The 23,592-nt window shown below is 39.6% G+C and overlaps 1 protein-coding gene across 2 annotated transcripts in view; it reads right to left on the bottom strand.

Moving 5' to 3' along the window:
• Positions 1 to 3,089: 3,089 nt before the first annotated feature.
• Positions 3,090 to 23,592, bottom strand: part of gopc (golgi-associated PDZ and coiled-coil motif containing) — a 29,928-nt gene continuing 9,425 nt past the window's right edge. The window contains exons 2-9 of one of the 2 annotated variants that reach the window (XM_050058502.1): positions 22,129 to 22,293; positions 18,321 to 18,344; positions 15,037 to 15,212; positions 14,776 to 14,941; positions 14,593 to 14,688; positions 10,900 to 11,064; positions 10,654 to 10,819; positions 3,090 to 6,493 (exon numbers count right to left, since the gene is read on the bottom strand). In XM_050058502.1, coding sequence (XP_049914459.1) covers positions 6,387 to 6,493; positions 10,654 to 10,819; positions 10,900 to 11,064; positions 14,593 to 14,688; positions 14,776 to 14,941; positions 15,037 to 15,212; positions 18,321 to 18,344; positions 22,129 to 22,293 — 1,065 coding nt within the window. In that variant the 3' untranslated portion in view covers positions 3,090 to 6,386. The remainder of the gene's footprint in view (positions 6,494 to 10,653; positions 10,820 to 10,899; positions 11,065 to 14,592; positions 14,689 to 14,775; positions 14,942 to 15,036; positions 15,213 to 18,320; positions 18,345 to 22,128; positions 22,294 to 23,592) is intronic. The other variant, XM_050058503.1, reaches the window with a different exon arrangement.

Below are 23,592 nucleotides of genomic sequence, written 5' to 3'. Positions count from 1 at the left end.
AAACCTGTTTGACAGATTGAATCAAAGGGGCAGAATATGGCAAAAACAGGCACTGAAAAGGTAAGTGGGTGAGAAAACAATTGCTAATTAATGCTCATGCAGTTATAGATGTCCCTGCTAAATATATAACCTCAAACACAGAGTTATTTTTCTCTCTATTTCCTTGCTCCCCTCATTAAAGGCTCAGTTTGTCTCTTTCTCTCTGTAAAGCTTCTTTCAGGCAGTTTTCTGACCCACTGCTCTTCACTTTACCTCCAGCCTTCTGTGTAATTGAAGATATTCTGTATGTAGGGAAATAGCTTTTCTTTTGTGAGCAGATGAAAACCAGGAAGTTATGACATTTCTCAGGTAAAGTGCAGGACTTTCTGTCCACCATACTGACAAAATCTTCAGTATGATTGTGTTGGTCTGGGTGCCTTTGCTTCCCGGTGAACACTAGAATTTCCAAATGTAGCATGAACGTCCTTTGAGTGTCCTTGATTGGGAGTTGACTGTGACCATTGACTGGTTGTAACCATGAGACACAGTTGATGTCGGGCATTCATTGATGGTGTACACTTATCAAAACCACATGAGCTTGGCGAGACATTTGCATTGCATTGTCTCATAATCCCTCCAGGGAGTGCAAATGTCATGCAAAAGGTCCCACCACCTCCCCTACACCAGAACAAGACACATTGTGCTGACTTTGTCTCTGTGCTGTTTTTTTTTTCGTCTCTCTGTAGTTCCTTCACGTCTTCGTTGTCATTTTGTGTCTCTTTGTAGTGATTTTGAGTGTGTGTACACAAAAGCAGGGAGAAAGATCACTTTTCACACCCAATATTCAGGTTATTTTCTTGGTGGTGGGAATTTCTGATGTTAAGACTACACTACAGTAAGCATGGATTACTTTGGGAGTCTCGCCTCAAAGGTTTAACATTCCTGGACTATCATCATGAGAATGCTTGTGCCTCAAGGTTTTTAAGATTATATGATATCCAGATTAGGTTGGAAACACAGAATGATGCAGGTTAAGGGTAGAATAACTAGTTATTACTACTTATTACTACTACTTATATACTACTTATTAACATACTTTCTAATCACATCAGATTTCATGAGCACATGGGTATGTTTTCATGTATTGTCATGAAATCATAATAAAGAAATGATATCTCTTTGTAGTGAACTCAGTCTCATCCTATCTGATGCTGCCATCTGGCAGTCTCCTAATGGTATTACACAATTTTCACCACTAGAGGGCAGCATAGTTCCATTGAATTTTTCTAAAACACCAGCTGTTTTCCCTTAAAGGGATAGTGCACCCAAAAATGAAAATGCACCCATTATCTACTCACCCATATGCCGAGGGAGGCTCACAACACTTGCGGAGATCCAAGAGGAGAGGGGGTAACAACACAACTCCACCTAATGGAGGCTTACAGCGCCCCAGATTAAAACGTCCAAAAACACATAATTGAAACCACAAAATATCTCCACACTGCTCGTCCGTAGTGATCCAAGTGTCCTGAAGCCCCGACAAACGTCATTTGAACTCTGTGCGAAAGCACGTGAACACACATGAACGCAGTGCCCATTTCTCACGGTCTTGCGCAAGCATGCACACGTGAACGTGGTGCCCAGAGAGGCAGTTAGAGCTACAGGCTACAATGAGGCTAAAAACAGAGTTCAAATGACGTTTTTCCAAACAACTTTTTATGTCGGGGCTTCAGGACACTTGGATCACTACGGACGAGCAGTATGGAGATATTTTGTGGTTTCAATTATGTGTTTTTGGACGTTTGAATCTGGGGCACCGTAAGCCTCCATTAGGTGGAGTTGTGTTGCTAGCCCCTCTCCCCTGGGATCTCCGCACGGGATGTGAGGACTCTAAAACTTCACCTGAGTCTCCCTCGGCATATGGGTGAGTAGATAATGGCTGAATTTTCATTTTTGGGTGCACTATCCCTTTAATGGCTGTCAACACCTCTCCATATCAATGTGTTACTCTATTATCTGACCCTTTTCTCTTTCGACCTGATCACCTCTGTCACAGACATGTAGTTAAGCAGACTATACACATTACATTACTGTGCGACCTGTTTACATTACAGTTTGTGCATTTTAACTGGGGATGACCAAATCATTGCTGATTCTATCTGTTATAAACTGCCCTATTTAGGTGCCTTTCAACTATGCTGAGAGTTTTGGCTTGCGTGGGACCAAGTCATTGTTTTGCAAGACACAAGTCTCAAGTCTTTGAACTCAAGTCCCAAGTCTAGGCTGAGAAGTCCCAAATCAAGTCCCAAGTCCTAGACGTTAGTTTCAAGTTCTGAACAAGTCATAACACACTCTTCAATAAAAATAATGCCAATATTAAGTTAAGAAAAAATACAAATGCTTTTTAAAATTGCATTGATTGTTAAAATACGTTTGCTAAAAAGCATTAGCTTTTCATTTTAGCCTTGACTTATCATTCTTTGTCCAACTTCAAATGTCAAGTTAGGAAGTTGTTCCTTCTTTGTCTGTACTTTTCAACCTGCACAATCTTGCATACTGTGATACCTTTTTTGTTGACCAATGCATATTTTTTGTTTGTGAACAAAATTATCTTTCATATCATTTTTTCAGACTGGTGCTCAGTAACGTAATGTTAGTTCTTCATGTTTCTCTTCTTCAAATTGGATCATCTGGGGAGTTAAATGTCAACTTGTGTTTGTTGATTCTGAAAATGAAGGGAAATGACTTGATTCGAGGCTCACTTTTTAAATAATTTTCTATCTTCAGGTTTGAGGGTAGGTATCAAGTATTTTCAAGACATATGGCTTAAATCCAAGAAGTCACTGGTGTGAAAGTCCAACTCGAGTTGCAAGTCTGTTTTGATTTTGTCAAGTCGATTCTAAAGTCATTAAACTTGTGATCATGTCTAACTCGAGTTCAAGTCATGTGACTCCAGTCCACACCTCTGGCTTGGAGCCCGTCACACCTGCTTGCAAGTCTAGTTAGAATTCACCTTCATTTTATAAACTCTGAGGTGAGTTTAAAGGCACTTAAGACATTTTCAAAAAGACAGCAACAACAAAAAATACTCCAAATGTATTACAAATAAACCAAATTGGAACCAAACTTTATTTAAAGGCTAAATAAATTGCATGACTTGAATACATTACTTATAATAAAGATGCACATCATATGTGTGAAGAGTTTAGAGACACAAACCAAGCACCAAGGAAACAGAGTAACAAAAAGCAAGTAAGGAAAGTGACACGTATTCTGGAAGGGCAAAACGTCATGGCGTAGTAAGGGTTCCACTCACTCATGTTCCTTTGGGCTGGATCACTGGCAGCTAGCAGTGGTGACACAGATACAAGAGCTGGGCACAATAATGTATCAACTGAATGTCTTTGCATCAAACAGTACAGTGGTGAGGCCTGCGTCTTAATCCAGTTTAGAGGAGTTTGTGGTTTGTTGTATTTTACTACATCATACTGTCAGGTTTGACAAAATACAATGTGCTACAAGAGAATGTAATGTGACACAATAAAAAAAACAATAACAAATTACAGTGTACAGCGATACACAGTTAAGAGAGACCCCGTCATTAAGAATGATTGCATTCAATTACATGATATCAGACACGTGTTATTGTGCCCACCCCTGTATATTCAACATACAGTGACATGCCAAAATATGTTAGTGATGGAACAAGGTTAAAAAGCTATGGCGGGAAAACGGGTAACATCTACCCCACCGTCACCACCTTATAAATAGGATACAATACCAGGGAAGGGTTTTTAGGTCATACAGAGTATGACAAATACAGTCTATAATTACATTGTCTTCAAGGACTTGGGAGGGTATTTGCAATGTCAGTTGTGACATTCTTTCTTTTAAGTATTTAAGTTTTAAAAATATCTAAAGATGGAAGAAAACCTGCTCCCTTACCTAACAACCTAACATGGACATATGGCGTAGTTTATTTGTTTGATTGTTTTGCTAAATGCTGGCTCTGCAAAGGTGTATGAATTGACAAGGACCCCCTGAACAATGAACATGCCATTAATAGCTGGGAATTGGGATACTACTGGGGTGTTAAAGGACACCAGTTGTGCCCTACAAAGTTAGAGAAAAAGAAGGTAGCAGTTCTTGGTGGAATTTAGAGGTGCCTTTGAAATGGTACTTCTCAAGATTATTATGACACGGTGCCTTCAAAGACAGAAAACCCGGGATGGGACAGGATGGGATGTCACTGGCACTGTTGTCGAATGGCGAGAGCAGTCACCAGAGGGTGAGTTACTTCACCTGAAAGCCATCCATTACAAAATTATGGAAGAGGATAAGGGCCACATTTGATAAATGTGTTTAAATTCTGAGTCTAACAAGAAAATTCTGAGCAAGTCAGAATTTTGACTTCAAATTCAGAATTTTGATTATAATCTCAGAATTATGACTTTAATTCTCAGAATTCTGAATTTAATCTCAGAATTATGACTTGAATCTCAGAAATATAATCATTTTTACTCAGAATTATGACTTTAACCTCTTCATTTTCACTTTAATATGAGAATTCGGACTAATTTTTCCATAATTCTGCTTTAATCTGAGAATTCTAATTCTTAATCTCAGAATCACAATGATTTAAATTCTCATAATTCTCACTTTAATTATAGACTCACATTATTCTGATAATTCAGACTTCAATCTAAGAAATCTCACTTTAATCAGCGAAATCTGATTTCAATCTTACAATTCTGACTACAATCTGAGAATTTTGATTTTAATCTCAGAATACTGATTTAAATTCTTAGAATTCTAAATTTAATCTCAGATTTGACTCTGTTCTCAGAATCCCTAACTTTGTCAAGATTCTGACTTCAATCTCAGAGTTATACCAATTTTGATGTCAGAATTTTGACTTTACTTTCAAAAGGCTTTTTCTGTTGTTTTTTATTTTGTTTTTTTACATATGACCCTAATCTCCTTTCATACAGATTTCTATGTTGAATGAGAGAGAGAGAGAGAGAGAGAGAGAGAAAAAAGAAAACAATAAGATTGCAATATGTTCATTGTATGAATAACTATAAAGGTTCAGCATTTTAAACTTTAGAGCCAGAAGTAGCTCGTCAAGTACTTTTACACAGTTCAACATGGACATCTTCAAAAGAAAATTTGTCATTCCTCTTAGCTTTCAGTTATTACTACGTTTATTCATGTGGTTGTTAAAACATTCAGACCCTGCATACATTATTTGACAGAATATCTACCTAGCTTGGGTTTTAAATTTGTTTTAAAAAGGTTGAAAAAGTGTGTTGGTAACAACAGGCAAGATTTTATAGCATTTTTCACTTTGATATTTATTTCACAGGGTAGAGCATAAATGGCCTTGCTCTTGCTAAGTAAAATGATCACTTTGTCTGAGAAGGTTGGCAACAGATTTATTCTCTATTTGTAAAACAACACTGAAAATTTCTTTTTTTTAATTTAATTTCCTTTCTGAGATATTTCCCTGGCTTCTACTAGGGCCCCTGCAGGACAATAGTCTTGTCATAGTATTGTCGGGACCAGATGAATAACTATGCAAACAGAGGCAAAAAACTCTACAGCGTTTCTCCAAAAGCGGCACCTGAAAAACATTTTTTTAACAATAAGTAACCTCTTCCTCTCTGATGTCAGCTTGGTGACATCTACTTCCTTCAGTTTTCTCACATACAGCGACTGTCTATTTCCATCAGTATCTTAATCTCAATAAACAGATATCTGCATATGTGTGCAGAATCTGTAGGCAACGGCACAAGATTTTGGCGTTCTGGTTTCGGTTTGTAGTACATTTGTAGTACAAGTATTATTGACTAACCATGTTTTAACGGCTGGTAAACAGTCCGTGTGGAGAGGCAGAACGCATTGGCCGAGTTACTATCCCGGAACCCATCGGCTAATGTGTTTTAGCTTTCTTTCTTTTTTGCATTTATATGCAATTATCTGTTTACAGAATTTAGCTGAAATGAGGAAATCTCAACACTGGAACCCCCAAAATATTGGCTGGTGCCCCCTTATAGTTGTCAGACCAATAGCCCATGGGTTCCGAGATTGTTAATATCTTAATAAAATATCCAGAAAAAGTCAGACATTGTTCAGTATCACTCTCTGCTCTACATATGTTACACTTATGCTTCTTTAAACATGTGTACTTTTACCCCAAATCATTGCCACATGCCCAGACTAGACCCCCGAATTCCATTACCCCAGAACACCGAGAGGAAGAAGGGAAAACAGACGGTTTCTGTTCATTTTCCCTTGTCCCTTGGCTCGTCATAGAATTCTTTGATTCAGTTCATTGAGAGGGATTTAACACCAATCCTCTTGTTATATCTTCAAATACCGATGGCTTATCTGAGCCTCTAGGAGGATCAGTCAGTCTCGGGAGGCTTTGAAGGGGTTTCCTCTGAAGGTGTCTCACTGGAAATCCCAGTATCTCCATTCTCCGCTCCATTGCTCAGTGTCATCTTTTCCAGAGCTACGGGGTGGACACAGATTCAGACATATAATAAGTAATATGTTGTTCTACATCATTCAGAAAGCATCTTTCTAACTGCAGTAGAGTTAAGTGGTGTCTGGGCTTGTTTTAATAAGCAGCTCATAGTGGAGAGAGGGTGGAGTCAGTACTGTAGAGGAGGGTAACTATGCAGGTACACGGGGTATACCCACTTCTTTTTCTGGCCTTTTACAGTATCAGCCAAAAATCCATTGGAATATATAGGGGAGTATACCCACTTCCTCGTCGGAAAACCTGCCTATCTACTTAGTAGAGCACTCACCTCATCAACTACCACTACACCACTGGGTGTGGTTCCCTCCTACTGTGTCATTAAGTGTTTTCGGACCACAGGGACTTCTTCAAAGTGGTAAGAGCCCCCGTTTTTATTGGGTCCTCACTACAAGAATTAGGAATGATCGCAATTCTTAGGACACAGTTTATAGTTCCTTTTTCAGAGTAGGTCCTCACCCAGCACAATAGGAAACTTAGAGATTTAAGTGTACATTGACTGATCTAAAACATGAGCCAATCCAGCAGCCACCATTCTTAAAAACCTGTTTGCAGACTACAAAAAAAACACAAACAACAGCTCGTAAGAAATAAAAGGAAGACAACATGGACAAATGGATGGACAGTGAAGTCCAGGTTTTACTGAGCATATATACATTGGGGAAACACAACAGGATTTTGACTCATCAAAGCTACGGTGAGGTTGCTATACCAATCGCAGGCCAGTTGACGTCACTTCCCTTGAAGGCATGTAGTACTCAGGGCTCCCCACCAGACAGTTCCTCTCAGGGAATCCCCACAACTGTTTGGTCCGAAAACACCAAATGTGGAATTTCTCAATTATGGGATCAATAAAGGTGTATCTTATCTACCTTTAAGCATCTACACAATGTGTTATTATTGCTAAATGTTGCTTAATGTCAGTCCTGGTCAAAATAATCACTAATTTGCAGTCTGGTGCTTTCACGGGTATCCTGTTTGGTTCAGTTAAAACCAAGCCTAGTCTGGACTTTGCCTCCATGCAGACTATAGTATTGTTCGGACGGGATTCGTTTTACATAGGGATATGGACTAATGTCTGTTTACCACAGGATGTCTGTAATATAAATGTCCGATTCGCACAGGACAAGAAATCTGTAATTCTACCAGAGATGGGAGTGGTAACTCGGTTTGTGCCCTGGTGTCACCTCCCTGTCGGCATGTGCGTGCTATGTTGCTTCCTGTAAGCACCAGCTGAAGGATAATAATAATTAATAATTAGCCCAATATGAAATATTGCCCATGATCAGGAATGTGTGTACACAATGATTAGCAATATGGATTTATATTAGGCCTACGTAACACAACCAGAAGTCTCGTGGCTCTGAAAAGTGCTTTCCTCTTGACCTTTTTGATTGGTCTCCCATGGAGGGCTATGCGATCATTAGAAAAATGTCCACTATCACGACTGCCGACAACACGAATGCTTCTTCAAGCACCTCCATCATTGAAAAATGTGGAAAACTAGTTGTAACCGCGGAAAAATGGTTGTAAACAGGATGTGACGAAATATTTTCATACATTTTTACAGAGGATCGCGTTCGCACAGGATTAATATTACCCGAGGTATTTTCTCCGGAGCGTTTTACAGAAGGTAAAAGTCGCCGTAATTTTTACTGACATTATCCGTAATGATTACAGACATGACACATTCGGATGGGACTAAAATCCCTGGTAATAATTACTTTACCCCACGTCTCCACGTTAAACTAATCCCATCCTAATAGGGTTTATGATGCAGTTCATTTGTGGTGTGAAAGCAAACCACAGTATTCTGATACTAGATATGTGCTATTAGCATGATTTCAAAAGCTATACTACAAGTAAAGTAGTGTTTTGTGTTTATATGTATACAGTTCATTAACTTCATCATGAGTGACACAGCAATCTCACCTTAATCTCTCCATAACATTGCTGGACAAGATTAAACTTATTACTTATCTCACTACCTATTTTCATTACAACTCTAATTCCAAAATGTTGAGACGTTGTGTAACACGTAAATAAAAACGGAACGCAATGATTTTGTAAATATGCACTGATTCTGAATTTATGCCTGCAACACATTCCCATTAAGTTGGAATGAGGCAACATATGACTGGGAAAGGTTGTGAAATTAAAAAAAAAAACACAACTGTTTGGAACATCTCACAAGTAAGTGGAATAATTGGTAACAGGTACAGACATCATGATGGGTGTGAAAGTGATGTCCTTGAAAGGCTCAGTTGTTCATAAGCAAAGACAGTCACTTTGTGAAAAACCTTCTAGCTAATAGCAAATTGTTACCTAAAGCTAAAACAGTGGTTTATGTCAGACAGTTTAGCTTAATTTGCCTCGTACCTTAACACTCACCAACAGTACTGTTACCTGCAGGCAGTGACTCTCCTCAGCAGCAGAGGGAGGAGCAGAGAGGACAGGAGGACTGATACTGACTGATGTCTCTGTTCTTTATTCTTTCTGATCTTCACTCAGTATTGTGATGTCAGGAATATGATTTATTGTACTGACATTTTAGATTTCTTTCCAGTGAGATATTAAGTTTATACTGTGACTTTGTTGTCTTCACACTACTGTTGCTGCTCTAGAAACAACATTTAGTAATAAAATATTCAGTTTTAATCCTGTTTAATCCTTTTTTTTTTTTTTTTTTTTTATAAATAGGGCCTTGTAAAATTTACAGGATTCATTCCCTGAGAATCTCTTTAACATTTGAGCAAAAACTGGTATTGTAACTGAAACATCTCCAATCAAATCAATATTGAATCAAATTGAGTCAGAAATCCAATCACATCAGAAAATCAGTGGCTATACCCAGCCCTAGTGGGTAAACAGTGAGACAGTTTGAGAACAACCTCTCTCAACACACAGTTGCATGGAATTTATGGATTTCATCATCTACAAACTATAGTATCATCTAAAGGTTCAGAGAATCCAGAGAATTCTCTGCACGTTGGTAGGCAGGGCTAAAAAAACAATACTCAATGCTTGTGTCCTTCAACCCCTCAGGCTACTTTGTATGAAAAAACAACATGACTATGTAAAGGATATGCCCACATGGACTCAGGAACACTTAAAACATTGTAAGTAAACACAGTTTGTTGCTGTTTCTACAAATGCAAGTTACCATGCAAAGTGAAAGCCATCAACAACATCCAGAAATGCTGTCGACTTCTCTGAGCTGGTCTGACGAGTCCACATTTCAAATTGTTTTGGGAAATCATGGATGTTGTGTCCTCTGGTCTAAAGAGGAAAAGCACCATCCAGATTGTTACATGTAACACGTTTGTCGTTTTCAAGGACATCTCTTTTTATTCCAGCAAGACAATGAGACACATTTTGCACGTGTTCTAACAGCTTGGCCTTGTGGTAAAAGAGTGCAGGTACTAGTCTGGCCTGCCTGCAGTCCAGACCTGACTTGAACGTGATGTATAATGAAGCACAAAATATGATAACTAAGACCCTGGATTGGTGAACAACTAAAGTCATATATGAAGCGAGAATGGAAAAATAATCACTTTCAAAACTTCAGCAATTACTGTCCTCAGTTCCCAAACACTTACTGAGTGTTGTTAAAGCAAAGCGCTCCTGTCCCAACTTTATTGGAATGTGTTGCAGGGATCAAAATCAGATTAAGAGTAAATTCACGAAAACAATAAAGTTGATCAGTTTGAACATTAAGTATCTTGTCCTTGTACTGTATTCAATCGATTAAAGGTAAAAAAAAAATATTTGTATATCATTTGGTTCTGTTTTTATCTTAACACACACAGTGTCCAAACTTTTTTGGAATTGGGATTGTCTTTAACAAGCAATCGATTTGTAATCTAGTAATACTAATAATAATGCTCATAATCATTTATTTCTTTGTGAGCTCTTTGTGGGACTCACATGCACGTGTGGCTGGACCATCTACACACACAGAGGTAGTGCAACTTCATTCTCTGCCAGGACGCCATTACTCCACTAAAACTTCACATAGCGAACAGCAGTTTGCTGCTATATTAATGCTCTGAATACTGCATACAGCACCTGATCCAAGAACCAAGATGTGAGCATCTTATTAGTGGTCAAAACAAGTCTTGAGATCTTACCCTGCAGTGATGCAGAGTTGTTGCTAGGTGGCGCTGTGCTGCTGTCCTCCAGTTCATCTAGGTAGAGTCGATAGCGATGGCCGCTGTCATCTTCATACTCCACGTTCTCATCATCACTGTCCACCTCCGGAGCCACGTACACCACCTCAAACTCTATCTGTCCTCGCTGACACAGACACACTGAATGAGCATTTTGAGGGAATTGTTGTGGTGCAGTGTGCGCACATTTGTTAATGCCTGTGTTACCTGCTGGGACAGAATGGTAACAGCCTCCTTGTGTTTGGCGTCTCGCAGATTAACGCTGTTGACGGCGAGGATGGCGTCTCCGACATGCAGACCTCCACATCGGTCTGCAGGCTGACTGGGATGGATCTCTGAAATCAGAATAGGAACACCATGCTCCTTCCCACCCTGAGGAGGAAAAACATTAGAGTTAACTCATTTGGCCAAGAAGTCTCTTTAGGCCATTTTATGGTGCCGTCGGGCATGTTAAAGGGAAACTTTGGTGTATTTTATATCCATGGACCATTTTTCCCATGTTTTGTGTCTAAGTGACATTTGGACAACTATTTTGGAAATTGGTTCAGTATTGAGAGACAAAACAGGCTACAATGGGGCTACTCTGGGCAACTGACACCATCGATGTATGTCCACTAAAAGTGTTTGTTTTTGCCACTGACAGGCACAGATTGTTATTCTATGTGACAACATTATGGAAATGATCCCTACAGAGATACACATTTTTGTTAAAGAGTAAGATCCTTTTTGTTTAACCAGAAACAGCCCAGGAATCACTATCACCAAGCCCACCAGACTCCAAAATAGACAGTGATTTTTGCATCATACAACAAACTTCAAAGTCCACAAACAAAATAAAACTCACAAAGACTGTCTCAGTATGTCACAATCAGCTCTGGTTTGGTAGAAATAAACCTTTAATTCACCCAGTTAGATTATGAAGATACGCTGGCTTTATACACACACATTTCTGTTTATTTAAATGGTGTCTGGTAGCTTTGTTGCCTCTCTCAGTACTGGACCAATTTCAAAACTTTTTTACCTAGGAAAAAAAACATGGAAAAACAGGGTCCAAGGGTTGAAATATACCACTTAACCTTTAATTTTTTATCTCTAACAGTCCTTTAAGACAGTGAGCAGTTGCTGCTGTTTCTACCGTCTGTATTTTAAAGATGCAGCAGCAGGGCACAACCCCCTGCTACAACGACTACTTTAATCCTTCTAACCACCAGTACCATCAGAGGCTGCTGCTGTCCACCTACTGTTATCTCATCATGCAGCTAAAGAGAGCAGGCTGTGGCTTAAAATAGAGGAAATGGTTGGCAATATGACATAGTCAAGTCTTGCTCATTTATAACCTAATGTTATTTAGACCAGATGTTGAAGGTGATGTTGTTTCACGATAATTTCTTTTGGCCACTGTTGGTGCAGACCAATACAATTAGCTCCTATATTGTTTCCCTCTGTGTGGTTTCTGTGGTTGCCATGGCAACATGGTAAGACACAATGGCATGCTGAAAAAACTGAACCATAACCAACACAATTTAAGCATTTCTTACAGCATTTCTCTGTGCTGTGACATCCTTGACACCCACCAAAATTAGCGCTAAAAACAGGCCATTGACTGCTTGGATGCCCCACTGCCAGTAGATCAGAGCTGTGTACACAGCTCAGCAGACGAGTTGTCCTTTCTATGTTTTATTTTCCTGGTGTGTCACATCTGACATCACAGACAGGCCACAAAACAGGTTAGTGAATTGTAGAAAGCAGCAGTAACAGAGCCAATACTACATTTTGAAAGATGTTCAAGTGTTGCTTGGAAGGAGATGGATGGTATTTTATGGCGGCCTGTCACTACATCGCAGCAGCAAAGGGGCAAACATTGGCGTGTCCACCAGGGTGTCGTATTTCCATTACAAAAGCCAGATGATAGTAGGTTTTTTGTCCAGTGAGCAAGCTGCTTTAGAGTCAGTTCTCTTTATTTCCAGGTCATTCGTTAGCTGCTTAGAGGGTGTTTTAGTCCCAGATTTTTAAAGCAACACAATGGAGTTTTTGGGCCCTCAAAATCCAAGATCCTTGTAATGATACATCAACTCACAATAGGTTGGATGACACCTCTGTCATTGCTTGAGAGTGTCTGTTTCGCTTGCACTGGCACTATGTAGTTTCAGGGTTCAGGTAGGAACCCGGACACAAAACAGGACTACAAAATTTGGCTGCTTTACGGCATACGTCATATCCCCCTCCTCTCTTTGGAGTAGCGAACGGAGTTACACGTGGTTGTCATGGCAAAGAAAAGGAAGAAGGTGAAGGTGTTGTCCGAGGAGACAACGAAAAGAAAACAGGAGAGTGATAAAACAAGAGCTCAAACAAGGATTAATATTGGCCCGGCTTTCACACGCTGGCGAGAGCTGAAAGAGGAGGAGGGATGCCCGACCGATGGTGACCTGGCGCTGTTACTGCTGTTACCCTCTACTGAGGAGACTCACTGTCTGCAGGTCGGCTGCTTCAGGTACATCTTCAGATAAAGTGTTAGCCTACATACAGACAGTTTTCATTTTAGTTTGTCTTTAACACTTTGCTGTTAGCACTGCAAGCGCGATGTGCTTGTGTCGACCGCGATCGTAAATCATAATAGCGGTGAATGAGAGACTGCGGACAGAGCAGATTGAAATACAGCTTTCTACATGCTGATCACATGTATTGATTAAGTATTGGCTTGGCTGGCAGAGGTTTTATCGCACTTACTTACAGTAACAAGCGTAGTTGTCGTCAACTAGAGTAATCTTGAAGTTATATTCCCTTCATCTGCACTGCGGTCTCTCTGCTGTTGATCATTGTCCGTGTTAAACTTAACTGCGGAGCTCTCACTGCTGCACTGTGCTGCTTGAAACTGACAAGGCGCGTGTTTGCACGCTTACTGGCGGGCGCATCTGCAGCGCTAAGGACTTTCGCACAGGCGACCTACACCATGTCGGCCTTATGGAATTTTTGTCTATTCAAGAAATTACATTTCATTTATCATTTTCATTTATCTATGGTTTTATTCATGTATGGCTTTTTTTACTTAATTATTTTAATACTGTACCTGAAGTTATATTTGAGCAAAAAGGAAAATGTTTCTTAACATGTGTCACTGTTTTTATTTGTTTGCTTGAGATGATTATTGACAAGTTGGTTGTATCTTGGTTAAAATGTTCTAAAGGGAAAGATAGAAAATACTGCAATATCTTGTGTGCTGTGAAGTGGTTTGAAAAAAATGAAATCGGAATCAGCCAAAATTGGAATCGGCCATCCAAACAGTCACGCAAATCGGAAATGGGGATCGGCCCAAAAAATTGTAATCGGTGCCAGTCTACTAAATATCCTTCCGCAAGTCTGTAAGGACAACTTAAATACACATTGATATGTAATTGCTCTCCCCCTCCTCTTCTACTGTGTGCAGGCAGTCAGTGTGTTGATGTGTGATGTATAAAGCAGGCAGAAGGACACCGCTGGCTGCAGGAGCGAGAGTTCAGTCATAGTGAGGTATCAGCAAAACAGAGTACCAGCATAGTAATTGGAAACTTAATGTAACACATGTGGGAAAGCTGAGTAGTCACTGATCGTCCCTGCTGCGATTGGTGACTAGCAAGCTTAAATCCTGATCTCCCAATTGCATATTTGTACTGAATATTGGCTGATAAGGATGGGCAGCTGTTCATTGTGGTTATCCTTAGCTTAGAATTGTGAGAAGGACACCAATCCAGAGCCTTATCTTACAGTGAGAGTTTATTCTCTGCTGCCTGAACATCTTCTGAAGTAACCAGGCTTGCATTCAAAGATATGGAATTATTGGCTGCTTAAACAGATCTTGGATGGTATTTCAAGGGGCTGACTTAACCACATTCAGGAAGAAAAAGAACAGCTGAGACTTCTTACTGTAATGGAGATTCCAAGCCCCTCATGATCATCTTTGACCAGCACCACCTTTCTGATAGGGCCCACTCCCTGGGTCTTCTTCAACATGTCTGGGTCCTGTAATGACATCAATACATTCAGCTCTGGAAGCACAAATAAATAAAGGTATCAACAGTTCCAACTGTTCTGTGGTTTCACACTCACGTGTCCCACAGGAGAGGGGAGAGGTTTCTTAGGATCATTGCGACCCCTGCACGCGCGGATGACGGTCTTATGGCGGTGAAGGTGAATCTCTGCCTCCAACTGGTTCCACAGCTTGTCATGTGCCGGCCCTTTCATGTCACGACCCAGTAACTGGATCTGCTGCACCCTGGAGGACATATCCAAAGATCCTGCTGTCAATTCTAACACCAGGAAGTCCATCCATCTTTTGCTCATCTTTCACGTGAAAGGAGTTGTCCCTACCTGCCAGCTAGTTCCTTGTCCAAGTATTTGGCAGCCAGTCTGGCGCCGTACACTTCAGCCTGCAGCACTGCCATGTGTCTGCGCAGAGCCTCGTTTTCTTTCTTAAATAGTCTCACCTCAGCCTCCAGCCTGGCCTCTGCTAATTTCTCCTTCTTGCTGACCTCCAGCTCCTGTTCCTACAACAAGACATCACATGTGAGCACACACAACACAACAAGCACTGGAAGCAAGATGAGTGGATGAGTGAAAATCCTCTTAATCTGTGGTGGCTGAATATAGCACAATTTAGCAGAGGTGGTTTTCACACCCCTTTTAATTCATTTCATTGACAAATGAAAGTACATGGAGAGTTGAATCTTAAAAGTATCTATGTTGAGAAATTTTAATTCATGTATAATAAATTCCAGCCATGCAAATAATAATCAAATAAGATTAGTAACTCATATTCAGATTAGGATTAAATGTCTTCCTGAGATTGAAACAGATTACATTGGAGGAAATAAATCCCTGAGAGAAAACAGCTGCAGCTGAAAACTTGAACCAGTTATATCACTGTAAAAATTGCATTTGAAGGTCAGTATTTGGCTCAACAGTCGACAAAGGAAAAAGATTTGGGGAAAATTTACAGTAAAAACCAGAATCTCAATTGACCAATCCTAAATCCCACCCCTTAGTTACTGTTGCTAAGTCAGACAAGCTTGACAAAAGAGAAAAAAAAAAGTTTTTCGTGAAATTCAAAAGTCTAAAAGTCTAAAAAGATGACATCATGGCCACAAGTTATAGAAAATGGATAAACTTTTAGGGGATGGAAAAATGACAATATGATTTCTGAAATTAAATTTTATTAATAAAGAAACAAATAGTGATATAACTGGTTGATTGACATAGCCTAATGATTAAAGCAAAAAAAAAAAAAAAAAAAAGGTTAGGAATAATACTCATGAATTATAATTACAGAATAATACTGTTATGTACCAACTTGATTTTATTTTATAGATACTGTATAAGCGTTGTTGGAGGAAGCCTGAGGACTAAGGGACCATACACATACTGCCTCTTTAACTGGACCATTTCCTAATTGAGACCATTTCTTAATCTCAATTAACATTGAGATCATTAAGAAAAAATACTGCAGTAAAATGAATAAAACACAGGATTATGATACCCTTTGACATCTCCGGTCATACTGGAGTATTAGTTTCTTAAGACTTTTTAATACAGAGCAAACAAGACCACAACAAATAGGCAGAAACAGCAAGACTGAAAGGCAGTTTACCATGAGCAAGGACAATAAGAAAAATATGCTACAGTTAAAATGCTCAAAATTTAGGATAATTGCACTCTACTGATCATTCTCAATTTTTCAGTTCATGAATTAGCTTGAAAATGACCATGAATCGGATCACTGTAGATCTACCAGAGCCTTCGAGAGCAATGGCGATGTTACAGAATCAAAGTTATGTTTTACGTCATGGCAACAAGCGCATAATCCATGGGACTCCAAGGCAGCCATAATAAACAACAGCCTACTATCAGTATCAGACAGTAAATTAAGTACGCACTAGGCTGAATAAATTCTGGGGCACAGAAATGAGAGAGATTTAATATCAAAATAAAAAAAAGGGATCGAGACCGTTTTTTAAATGTTCTATTTTTGACGTGCGCACTAAATGAAATATTTGAAAATGAAATCGAAATCTGTTTCTTGTTGGACATTGAAAAACAAATAATGAAATAACAAATCGTTTTCCATTTTATTGTTTTTTCGTTCTTAATTGAAATTCAAATGAACAAATGGTACCGACAATGCATGGGATTGCTGGCAAAGTGCCATCACCTCAGGTACCTTAACTCAACTGCTTAGCAACTCCTCCAGTCTACAATGAACGCACTGGCCCCAGTATAAACTGTATTCTTTCATTGAAATTACATTTGAAAAAGTGCAGGTTGTATTATATTCAGGAACTAGTTTAAACATTTGGATTGAAGCCACATCACTTCACAGCTTCAGTGCGGTCAAAAGTGACAGATGAGATGGAGAGATGCAGGAATTTCTTGAAAAAAAAAAAAGAGGGTCAAGAGAATGGCAAGTTAATTAAGGTTTGAGAGGAATTTCAAAATCATCAATGAGGCAGAAATGTCAAGCAACCATCAAGCAGCCAAGAAATACAGTGTGACAGGTTGTCATGTTAGATAATGGTGAGCTTTCAATGACAGTCTTAGAAATGCTAACAATCAGAATAAAGCTGGAAGCTTTGGAAACTGCCAAGTAGCTGACAAGTCTACAACCAAGTTCAAAGCTGTATCTTTGGCTGGGTTAAAAGAATGATGCACCAAAATGCACTGTACCCTCAGCGCAGAACAAATCTGGTGCAGTGTCAAAGGTAAGAAAAAGATTTATACCCACTTGACCAAACTGGAAATGCTAATCAGAACTGTGTTTTTTAGACTTGGCAGCATCTGTGACTGCCCACAAAAAAGTGACACATTTGTCATTGTTAAGTAAAGTGACAATGAGAAAAGTCTATCCTCCGTCATGTTAGCATGCCAAATTGGCAAAGCCAAGCTCCCTCAATATATGTTCATTCTGAAATGTGAGACATGTAGCCCCGCTTTTTAAAGTACTTCAGTCTTTCTATTTCATAGACAGCCCAGTTGTTAAAAGATCATCTTTCCAGCAGTAACATACTTATTTGAGTCCTGACCTGCTGTGGAGAAGATCCCTGGCCTCCAAGAAACACAAATGAGGTGCTTGTCACCAAAAGTAAGGTGCAGGTTGCTAATTTACCCAATGTCTGCAAATGAGCAAGTTATTTGCTAGCTTGAACCGCCAGAACTTTCATAGTATGAAGGACAGTGCTAACCACTGAGCCACTGAGCCACTGAGCCGGCCAGCTAAGATGTTTCTGTGTAGAGTTTGAATGTTCTCTCTGTGCCTGTATGGGTTTTCTCCAGGTGCTCTGAGTTCCCCCCACAGTCCAGAGACATGCAGGTTAGATTAAGTAGTGATTCTAAAACTGCCTGTACAGGTGAACGTGAGCTGGAATTTTGTACCATTTTTTGTTGTTGTTTAATTTTCACTTAACAGTAACGGAAATTCTCTATGATCGGTCCTTCCTATATTTTACATGGACAGCTGAAAGCTGACTGTGTCAGTAGGAAGGAAGACAGTTGTGACTCATGTCCCAGTCCTTTCTACTCCTGCCTTTAAATATCACTGAATCACTACTTGCGTCAAGTGTAGCTACACAATCTATCCAAAAAATGTACACGCACAAACTTACCATATCGTCCAATGTTACCGCAGGCTTTAGGAGAAAAGAGGCAGAGGAGGAACAGAAAGATGTCACAGATTAGAGAAAATTTGATTTCAAGCGACAGATTGTGAGTAAGTTAACCATTAAAGTTTAAGAGGCAGATATATTTTAAAGCACATCAGTTGAAAAAAGCAATTGAAAGCAGTGGAAGCAAAGGGAAAGGAGTAGGAAGCAAAGGAAAATGCACTGTCCCATAAATGCACACTTTTGGCACTGCAAGTGAAAGTTTTAGGCTTCAAGTCTCAGACACTCTCAGTTACCTCAGACTTACACATGTAACTATACTGATTACACTTTGGGTCCAAAAAATCTTGTAGTGCACAGTTGTACTGCCACCAACTACATCACGCTGCTAATGCTCTGCTTTTGTTTGCCAGCATGTGTGGACAGTGTGAGGTGTTTCTAAATGTTGTCAGCTGTCTGGAGGATTAAATGTTAGAATGAATGTTGAGGGCCATTTGATATCTTATAATGATAATCTCTTAAGAGAAGGAACTATATTAGTATATGTCTGATAATCATGAGCAAAGATAGATTTACATTATTTTAATAATCTTCAATGAATAAACATCCTGTAATCCCTCACCCACCTGGTTTGAACCCGGGGTGGGGGATTCAAACCCTGGGCTGGAGGAGCCCTTCTGTGTGGAGCGCGTCTAATGGACACTAGCAATTAAAAGAACTGTGTTGGGAAACAAAACTGAAGAGACTGCTGCTGTGTTGCAACTTAAAGCTTTGAGTTCACAAGGCTCTGCAGGGATCATGTTAAAAACAATGACTCTAAGTTAGTTGTAGACACTCTTTGAGAGATTGTATTTGGATTTGTTAAAAGAATGTGTATTGCAGTGTGTTGGGAAACATCAACTGCACTTGTTCATCACAACAACATCAATACAACAAGACTTGCTGTGTGATAAACCGAAACTCATACAGAGACAAGATGTGCAGACATGTCAGTAGCTGCTCGTTATAGTCATCGTTTATTTGTTATGTTTTTTCCATGACCTCAGCAGCGTACTGTAGGGGGATTATTTACCAGATCAATAAATCCAGATGTCTCTAATGTTGAGCTTTTTTAAGACAACCATGTAAAATAAGACAGAAAGAGGAACATCTGTGCTGTTCATAAAATACACCAGTGCAATGCATGGGGAATGGGCTCTGTCGTTGGCCCAGACTGAACCGCCACTTATATATCCTGACTTTGGGGATCTCCATGTGACACTTCTCCCTCCCTGCATTTTCTCTCTGTATCTATACTGGCTCTATCTAATGTAGGCAAAATGTAAAAAAAATACTTTGCCCTATTGTAAAATGTTATTTATTTGCAGACTAACTCTGGCACACTGTCTAACTCGCATAAATAATTAAACATTTATGTAACTAGACCTCCATCAGGGGAACAGTTTTGTGACAAAGAGAGGCCCTCTAAGTAGGGAGTGGCTGAGTGTGCAATCAACCACATTCCCCACATACAGTGGGTGGGCATAAATACGAAACATCAATTTACTATGTGACAATCCATAATATTATACAGAGAGAGAGAGAGAGAGAGAGAGAGAGAGAGAGAGAGAGAGGAGTCCAAAAGTCAAAACACACTGTTGTAAACATAAAAAAGTGGGGTTCTAAGACATGGAAAACAACAGCTCCCACTCTTTCAATTGAGAGGGATTTGTCATTCCACAGAGGGCTTTTCGGGAGAAAGCCGTGGATGTAAAAAATAGATTTGCACGGCAGGGATACCCTTCACAGTTTGACCAAGCATATGAGCTGGCTCTGATACAGATGCCCTCGGACTTCAGCAGGATTTATACTAATGTGTCAAATTGATGCCGTTCCCTAGAAATGTAACTACCCGTTGCAGTGACGCAGACCTCCTGTCTATTTTTGTAAGCTGAAAACCATTTCCCTCAGAGGAAACAAAGCTTTTACTTACTTTTATTTCACAGATAAGAAACAATAAATTGTGAAGACAATAAAGCACCCACAAAATACCATTTAAAATCTTGAGTGTGATTTATCCTGGCTTCATATGGGTAGAGGAAATCTCCGCTAGCTGCTAGGCTAATTTATGCAATGTAAAATGCCCCAGGCTTGTGCTAATAACGTTAGCATGTTGTATTTGTTTGGAAAATGTGTTTAGTACTATCAGCATTCTCAACTCAGTAACGTGACCGATGAGTTTTAAACCACAGACAGACAATGAGCTGATTTTATGTGTTAAGTGTTTTGTAATGACTTGGTATGTTTGTTTTACTGTCTATTTGTCTGATTTCACAGTGTTGTCTTTTGTGTTTGGTGAGCTGAAGGCAAATTCCACCCACGGTGGACAAGAAAGATATATTCTATTCTGTTGTAGTATAATACAGTTGTTTTGTCTGTGAACCTTGTGAGCTGTAATGGAGCCGAACTGTTAAATGTTGGCTTCATATGAGTAGAGGAAATCTTTGCAAGCCACTAGACTAAATTATACAATGTAAAATGCCATGGGCTTGTGCTAATATATTAAGCATGTTGTATTTGTGGGGAAAATGTGTCCAGCAATAGACAAGTGCTTTGTCTGTGAATCCAGTGAGTTATAATTAAGTGAATTTGTATACTTGTGTTTGAAAATGTCACTATGAAGCCATGTTTAATGTGTGTTTTGGGTGTGTTTCGAATCAACTAAACTTAACAGCACTTAACAGAAACACCACCAATATTCAAACCCTTACCTATGGTCATGAGCTTTGGGTAGTGACCGAAATAATGAGATTGCAGATAACTGTGTAGTAATGATGCTGTTTAATCAGCATCTTGAAATGCCACAGATGTCAGGTGGATGGATTATCTTGGAAAAGGAAAAGTGCTCACTATTTTAGCAAATATGGGACCAAATTTGGAGAGAAATATATCCACTAAGTGCATTAAAAAAGTCTTAGATCGTCAGCAAAAACCTGTGAAAAATGAGATAAAAAACAAACGTGTTGGGTTTAAATTTCTGTTCAGCGTAGATATACTGTCTCAAAATTATTGGTGTTGACTTTTTCTATATGCTGTTAGGTTCGTCCACAAATCACAACTACATTGCACTCACGTTTTGTGGAATAAAGGATCTTTTCACAAGGACCTTAGTGTAAAGAATGCAGTCTTGATAAGGCAGAGGCTGATTTGATTATTTTTAAGTATACTTTGATGCAATTTTTGCCCATTGCCATTTTAAAGACCTTGTTGTACTTATTATGAAGGTTCCTATCTATGTGTTGATGTTGTTTTGTCACTTTCCATGCAAACACGTTCCTATAGGTTCATCTACGAATGCAACCTGTAAGATTTGGAAATGTATCTCTTTAAGCATTTATTAATAAGAGCCTACCTATTTAATGTAAATACTTTTGGGTATGTTTATGATTGTCACTATACAATGTGTTTTTACTTTTTGACTTCTCTCTCTCTCTGTATAATATTATGGATTGTCACATAGTAAATTGATGTTTTGTATTTATGCACACCCACTGTATGTGGGGAATGTGGTTGATTGCACACTCACAGCCACTCCCTACTTAGAGGGCCTCTCTTTGTCACAAAATTGTTTGCCTGTTGAAGGTCTGGTTACATAAAGGTTGCAATTAATTTATTTTTTTGGAAGTTAGTCTATGTACAGAGTGTCTAAATTGTGTCCTACTCGTCCCTCTCCTGGGCACCTGTTTGGAAATAGATGTGTGAAGTATTCTTTTGATAAAATGTAATTTACTGTCATTGAAGGCTGGAGACAGCATCTCGTCTTCCTACCTACCAGTCTGTCTTTGATGGAGTCAGAGTCTTCAGCCTGGCCTTGCTTGGCATGAAGCTGCAGCTGGAGAGCATGAAGCTGGAGGAGCTGGTCATGGACCTCCCTCTCTATCACTTTCCGCTCAGCTTTAGCCTCAGTCAGCTCAGAACGCAGGTCCACCAGCTGAGCCTGGAGCAGAGGGCAGGAAGAATGAAGGCAAAGAAGAGAGTGGTAGAGGGAGAGAAGGGGAGGGGCATCAGAGACAGATATGTCAGGTTTGAGTCAACATTGCGTTAGCTTCGGAGAATACAGAACAGTCCCAGCAGATCATCCCACTAGGACCTAGGAGTGTGCACTAATGGAGTGAGCAAAGTCAAATTTGACCATTAGATAAGCCATGATTCCAAGGAGTCAACCTCAAATGGGACACTGAGCTAACATGACTGGACTGTCAGAACACCAAGTCACAAGGTGTCAGTGCTTACCACAAACCATTCAACACTTTATCACCACTGTCAGTTCACTGAGAGGACAGCTATGTCCTCGGGGTCTGGAAGTGGGTCTACTAGTTTACAAATAGAGTCTCCATTATAAAGCTTCTCGACCAAATAGAGCTGAAGTTGAAATGCTGCATTCCAGACAACTTGGAACTCTAAAATGTCTGATTTCCTATGAGTGAAAGTATGATGGAATGCCACTAAAGTTGGAGTTCTTCCTTGTAAACTCCATGAATGTATACAGAGAGCTGGATACAGCGCTGGAGGCAGGGCCCTATTCATTTCATTTCATGGGGATACAATTATCTAATCTTGCAGCTCTTCTAGACTTGCAAAATGTTATGGGATTGAATGGATCAAATTCTGATAGTGAAACGAGTTAATTTGTATATTTCTGTAACAGAGGTTTCCCGTACTGACTTTAAACTCACCCGAATTGATCATCTTGTCGATAGCACTGCAGGCTCGCTGCGAACAGCACTCGACTCTGTAGCACCTCTTAAAAAGAAGTTAACAAATCAAAGAAAGTTCGCTCCTTGGTACAACTCTCAAACCTGAAAATTAAAACAAATATCGCGAAAATCTGAAAGGAATTGACGATTAACCAAACTGGAAGAATCTCATTTAGTCTGGCAGCAAAGTCTCAAAACGTATGAGAGGGGCCTCCGCAATGCCAGAGCAAACTATTACTCAGCATTAATAGAAGACAATAAGAACAACCCCAGGTTTCTTTTCAGCACTGTAGCCAGGCTGACTGAGAGTCACAGCTCTATTGAGCCTTGTATTCCTTTAGCCCTCAGCAGTAACGGTTTTTTAATGACAAAATTCTAACTATTAGAGGCAAAATTCATGACCTCCTGCCCTCAAACGGAACCAATCTTCCCTCAAACACAGCTGTAAGACGTAATATCTAGATAGCTTCTCCTCGATTTCTCTTCAACAACTGACCGCAATGATTTCTTCATCTAAATCATCAACGTGTCTCTTAGAC

The sequence above is a fragment of the Epinephelus moara genome, chromosome 12 (genome assembly GCF_006386435.1).
Source record: "Epinephelus moara isolate mb chromosome 12, YSFRI_EMoa_1.0, whole genome shotgun sequence".
NCBI classification, from domain to species: Eukaryota; Metazoa; Chordata; class Actinopteri; order Perciformes; family Serranidae; genus Epinephelus; species Epinephelus moara.
Note: the sequence above shows the minus strand (reverse complement) of the source record. Positions and strands in the feature narration are given on the sequence as shown.